The sequence below is a fragment of the Octodon degus genome, unplaced genomic scaffold (genome assembly GCF_000260255.1).
Source record: "Octodon degus isolate 3935 unplaced genomic scaffold, OctDeg1.0 scaffold00072, whole genome shotgun sequence".
NCBI lineage: Eukaryota > Metazoa > Chordata > Mammalia > Rodentia > Octodontidae > Octodon > Octodon degus.
Window position 1 is genome coordinate 11,823,846 of NW_004524648.1, and position 5,831 is coordinate 11,829,676.

A 5,831-nucleotide genomic window follows, 5' to 3' on the forward strand; every position below is an offset into this window, starting at 1 on the left:
ACAGCCACTTTCTCTTAGTTCAATGAGAAGGAAGTTTTGAACTAGTAGTTTTTAGACAAGATATCATGTCTGCATCTTGTACTATGAATAATTACTATGAAGATAAGAATATGCAATCCATTAATTATTGTAACTGTCCTACTAACCTGTTTTGAAACTGTCTCGTTGCTAATTCTTTCACAATAAAATTAATATAAAGAAACTATTTAGAGTCCTCAAATTTTTTTCGCATCATGTCAAATTTCTTAATTTTTAAGTTCTTACAAGTGGCCTGGGGCGATAGCTCAGCAGTCTAAGCACCTGCCTGACAAGTACAACTACCTGGGTTAAATCCCTGGTACTGCCTGCCTTGCCTACGCCCAGAATCCCACGCATGCTGAGTCACCCCAAAGCAGGCGTGGTGGCATAGCCTTGGAATCCCAGTGCTGGGAAGGTTGAAGCAAGGGGATCACTATTTATTTGAACTGTGTAGCAAGACCCTGTACCAAATATGTAAAAATAAATAAAAATTAAAAGAAATAATATGTAAGCATGTAAGCACGAAAGAGAAGGACATTTTCTAAATACTGAAAATATAGGGCTGGAGTATAGTGTCTACCTAGTAAGGGCAAGGTTGTGAGTTTGCTTCTTAGAAATAGATAAATAAAAGCATAAATAAACAAACCAAAACATTTTTATAGGTAAGGCCATTTTCCATGCTTTATTATGATGTCCGTGTCCACTTTACTTGCAGTACCGACAAACACAGTAACATAGTTGGATGAATAAGCTATTTCAAAGAGAGACTTGCAGGTGTCTGTTACATAGGTTGTTATTTGATTCAGACTCAGGCCTTCCTCAATTTTTAAAGTTTCCTTAACACCACGAATCCATTCACCTTCAGGTAGAGATCCTCCTCTTATGCCACACCTTCTCAGCCACATTCACCAGGTTCAGCTTCAGTGGAGAGACAGATGTTCGTATCTTTCCCTGATCTTTATGACCAGGCTTATCTTTTCTGAGCCAGGTAGGTATTAAACAAACACATTGCTGTGATGGTGGAACTTCTAGAAGACTTAAAATCCTCTCATGTTGGTGGTTCAGGGAGGATCTGAAGCCCAGTAACACAATCACAAGGGCCTGCAGCAAGGACTCTATTTTCTGGGTGCCTGAGAGGTTATAGGGCAAGGGATAAACTATTGGAGAGCTGTACAGCTCCAGGGACATTGCACTGATGTCGGGACTCAGGCAGAGGACCTTGGTCATGACACACAGCTTCCCAGTGTAGCCACCCATGGTCACCAGCTTCTGCTTCAATGTCAAGGCAATGTGGTTGCAGTAGTCCTGCCCTTCTGCATCCTGATCCCCCAGAATGGTGTACAGAGTGGGGCGACTGTTGTGCGCAATGAGTAGAGCATCGCAGAGGACTCCCTGCTTCTCTTCCAACCCCAGGTCCACAGCCCAGCTTCTGGAAAAGATCAGAATTCCCCAGGAGGCAGGACGAACTTGCTGATGTATTAACTCCTCCAATCCTTTGTGCTGTGAGGACAGCTCCACCCAGAGTGATTCAGGGATATACTGCCAACGTCCTGGTGATACTAGGCAAGAAAAGAAAAAAGAAGGTTTGAAAACTGTATTTGTATTGTTTTGTGAATTACATTTGACACTTAGAGAATAATGCATGCACAAGGTGGCCTAGTGATTAATGATGCACATTAACTAGACAGGATGTTTGTCTCAGGACTGAAGTAGCTTGTTTGCTTTAGGCACTCTCCACTCAGGGAACATTTGAAGCCCAGTAAGCCAACCACAAGGGCCTGCAGCAAGGACTTCATTTGCTGGGTGCCTGTGAGGTTATAAGACCAGGGATAACCTTCAGATCTTTAACCACGTGTGATCTTTAAAATGGAGAATACAGCCCCCATGAGAAGAGCACAATTTAAGAGAAATTGCCCAGTGCCCCTCTCTTGAACTTGTGTCATACAAGTCTGGTGAACTGAGGGATAGTGTCTCTCTGCTACTTCATGGAGAGCAAGTGTGCCAAACACTGTGTAATTAACCAAGGCCGAGGAACTGAACATGGTGTGTGCAGCTCCCCCTGCATTTTGCATTCTTGTTATAGAATGTTTAAAAACTGCTATGATAAGCTAAAGACTGAAAGAGCTCAAGTAAATAATCTCTTAGATTAAAAATACACCTACAATAGATCTAATATATTAATTACCTTGTATTGATACATGTTTAGACACGTGTAAGACATTTTTATACTCCCGTTTACTGCCACTCTCACATTTATTATGTTCTACTTATGAATGAAACAAGCCACTTGCCACCTCCAAAAATATGGATTTGTTTTTCAAAGTAGAAACTCTTGTATGAAACTTAGCTAAGTAATTTTTTAGGCAGGGAAGAAAAGTTTGTCTAACATTAACTATGGTTTTGAACTGCTATAATGTGCTACCTCTGTGACACTGGGAATGTCTCCCTGTTTTCCTCTCTAAAAAGAAATTTTCGTAGTTCACAAGTGTTGTCTTACCAGGTTGACATTTGTATTTTTTTGTAGGTGCAGTCCTTCATCCCCGTGAGGCTGACCAGAGGAGGTCAGTTATTCCTGTGTTCCAGTCTAACGTTTTGCCTATGGTTGTGCCACATTATGAGTTTCCAAGTCCAGCAAAGAATCAGACTCCGTGGACAAGGTTGCTCAAATGTATACTCAGGCCTCAGTGCTGAAATTTACATGTTTGTCAGCACTAAGAGGAGGCCTGCACATGTCAGTATTGTCTCTGATATTTTTTTTTTTGTGGTGTTTTGTATTGAATCCAGAATCTCAGGCACAACAGGAAAGCACCCTAACACTGAGCCAATCCTGAAGTCATGTTTCTGATAAATCAGGTTTCTACAATTGTCAAAAGGCCAGGGAGATAGCTCAGCACCTGCCTGAAACCACCATGAAACTCATTCCAAGGAACCTGTGCCATTGTCATTTCATACAACTGGAGTTGCAAGATATAACCTTTCATGGAAATATATTTAATATTTTCTAGCGAATATATTCAATCATTTTGTTTTCATATAATGCATTTCATTGCATAGTACCTGGAAATAAAAGCTGTTGAAGATGGGCTGTATGTTTCATGCCTTTTCTGCAGTGTGGAAGACTGTCAGATAGACTCAGCTGAGATGCAAAACCTTCAGCAAAATCTGAAAGAACAAAACACCTTATGTGACATTGTCCCTCACCACTGGGAGAGTCCACCCAAGGTAGTCTCTAAATTTCATTTAACTTGGTATCATGCAGGCCACAGACTGCAACGCTACATCCTTTCTAGACTCATTATCACACTTCCCAAAGCTCAGAGAGCTCCAATTTTGAATCTTGAATAGTTTTGCCCCCTTTCAATATAATGATCCTTCTTCTACATTTACTATCTCTTTGTTTGACCTGTAGGGGAACTGAAGATAATCTCTGTTGAAATGCTCTATGGGGCCAGAGAGATGGCTCAGTAGGATAAGCGCTTGATTGGCAAATGCAAGGATCTGAGTTCAAACCCCGGTTCCGCCAAAAAAAAAAAAAAAAAAAAAAAAAAGAAATGCTCTAATTGTGTATTTCATAGGTTTACACTTTCACTAATCCCAACAGAAAAGAACCTCACTCATTGGCTGCTGCCGTCAGAGTTAATCTCATGCAAATATGAGATACAAAGAAACCATTACTATCAAACTCCATAAAATTCTAATTAGACAACTTTAAATAGTTATATTGGATTTTGTCTTTTTCTCACCTATGAAAATGCATATAAAAGTGTAGAGATTGAAAAAGCCCATTTCAGCTCTCAGCTACAGAAAATAAAGACATGGAATTGCCCCAGGGGTAGGAGAGACAGAGAAGGAGCCCCCTCCCTCTTACCTGGATCTGTGCCCATCATCTTTGCTATCCATTCAGTCATATTCATTCTGACGATTTCCTGCTGCTCATTCACCTTCCATGAAACAGGGTCTTCTGAGAACGCCACACAGCAGAACGGCTCGATTTTTACCGCAACGACGTAACCATATAAGGCTTCCTCTTTGTACACATCTATGAATTTGACCTCAAAGGATACTCGTGCATCAGTGGAGCAAAAATGGAAGACTGGCAGCTTGGAAACTGCTTGTGCTATCACTCTTTGCAAAGAGTCACGGTCAACATTTTCTTTTGGACATCCCAGGACTTTCCTATCCTCATCTTCCACTCCAATAAAAAGGTAGCCTCCTTTATTATTGGCAAAGGCAGGGGTGTACTTTTGAATCGCTTTTTTTACATATTGGTTGATTTTGGGTGTGGAAAAGTGCTTAAACTCTACAGAATGAGACTCAGGAAAAGGCAGGATGTGACCATATTCAAGCTTCTTGCTTTGGAAAACTTGGAAAGCAGGATTTGATTCCAAGATGTCCTGATGTCCAGATTCTTCATTAATCCGTGCTTTCTGTGCATTGTTTTTCTTGATCTTCAGGAAATTGTACGCCTGCCTTGAATTCAAGCAAATTGTAGAGGTCCCAGATCTTCGGTACAGAGAAGAGCACATACTGCAAATGGGGGGCTTGTCAGAATTGTCTTCAGGCAGAGCACCCCTTCTCCAAGACTTAACAAAAATATGGAACATCCTTCCTTGTTTCTCTGTATCAAAGAAATCATCAAAAATGTCTGAAGGCAGAATTAGCTCTGTCAAGGCCTCCTGCAAGTCCAAGCCCAGGTCGAGAGGACAGTCAGTCTCATTTGCTATTTCCATCCGAATCACTCCTCCTCCTGAGTTTAACAGAGCACATGCAGCCTGCACAACTTTCTCCTTCTCTTTTTCCTTCCGAATTTTTGGCAGCTTCTTCCTGCATTTTTCACCAATGGTCACTTTTCCTACACGGATGACCAGGTCTGGCTGAGATGGTTGCAGCAGGGGTGAGCAGTCATCTGTCTGCATGTTGATCCCAGAGCTGAAAGTATCAGAACATTTGTTTCAGTTTTCCCATGAAGTTAATTGCTCTACACACTGAGTCCATATTCCTAGTTGTTAAAAATATTAACACTGTGTCTAATGTGTTTTTAGACAAAAGAATAAGGGTACAAGCAATACAGCTGAGTTGGGGCAGCAGAAGGATCAGCAGCAGGCCTGCTTGTGCTGTTTCTGTACTCTGGTCTGGCTTTCACAGTCTTAACTGTGTGCTCCGTCTGGCACCATGGGGAGACGGGACAATCGGGTGGCCTACATGAATCCAATAAGAATCAGCAGATCAAGAGGTCCGATCCACTCTTCAGGGCCAACCATCCAGGATTATCTGAATCGACCCAGGCCTACCTGGGGAGAAGTGAAGGAACAACTAGGAAAAAAAAAAAAAAGAAAGGCGCTAGCTAAGGCTTTGACTGAATTTGAAGAAAAACAGGAAAGAGAAATGGAAGAAAGAACTAGAAAAGCACAGAAAGAAATTAGTAAGTGGAAATGAGAGCTCAAGAAAAAAAAGAAAGAAGAAAGAAAAGAAGAAATCTGGCAGGTATTCATCTTCTTCATGGAGCTCCGATTGTTCTAGCAGTTCTTCAGAGTCTGAGGATGAGGAAAAGAGGCAAGCAAAAAGGAGAAAGAAAAAGAAGAACCGCTCATATAAATCTTCCGAAAGCTCCCTGTCAGAAACTGAGTCAGACAATAAGGGTAGTTTAAAAAAGAAAAAGAAGTCAAAGAATTCAACTGAGAAAGGAAAGGACATTAAAGCACTTACCAAGAAAAGAAAGATGTATCCTGAACATAAACCTTCTTCATATGAGTCCTTGTCAGAATTAGATTGTATTGTAAAGGTGTGAATGAAAAAGAAGAAAAGCAGTGAAG

The 5,831-nt window shown here is 41.1% G+C and overlaps 1 protein-coding gene across 1 annotated transcript; it reads right to left on the reverse strand.

The window, feature by feature from the left end:
• Positions 1-879: 879 nt before the first annotated feature.
• On the reverse strand, positions 880-4,934 carry LOC101562222 (schlafen family member 13). Its single transcript, XM_004635520.1, has 3 exons — positions 3,887-4,934; positions 3,076-3,180; positions 880-1,577 (listed from the first exon to the last, which is right to left on the reverse strand). The coding sequence occupies exons 1-3, from the start codon at positions 4,932-4,934 to the stop codon at positions 880-882; spliced, it is 1,851 nt and encodes a 616-aa protein (XP_004635577.1).
• Positions 4,935-5,831: the final 897 nt, after the last annotated feature.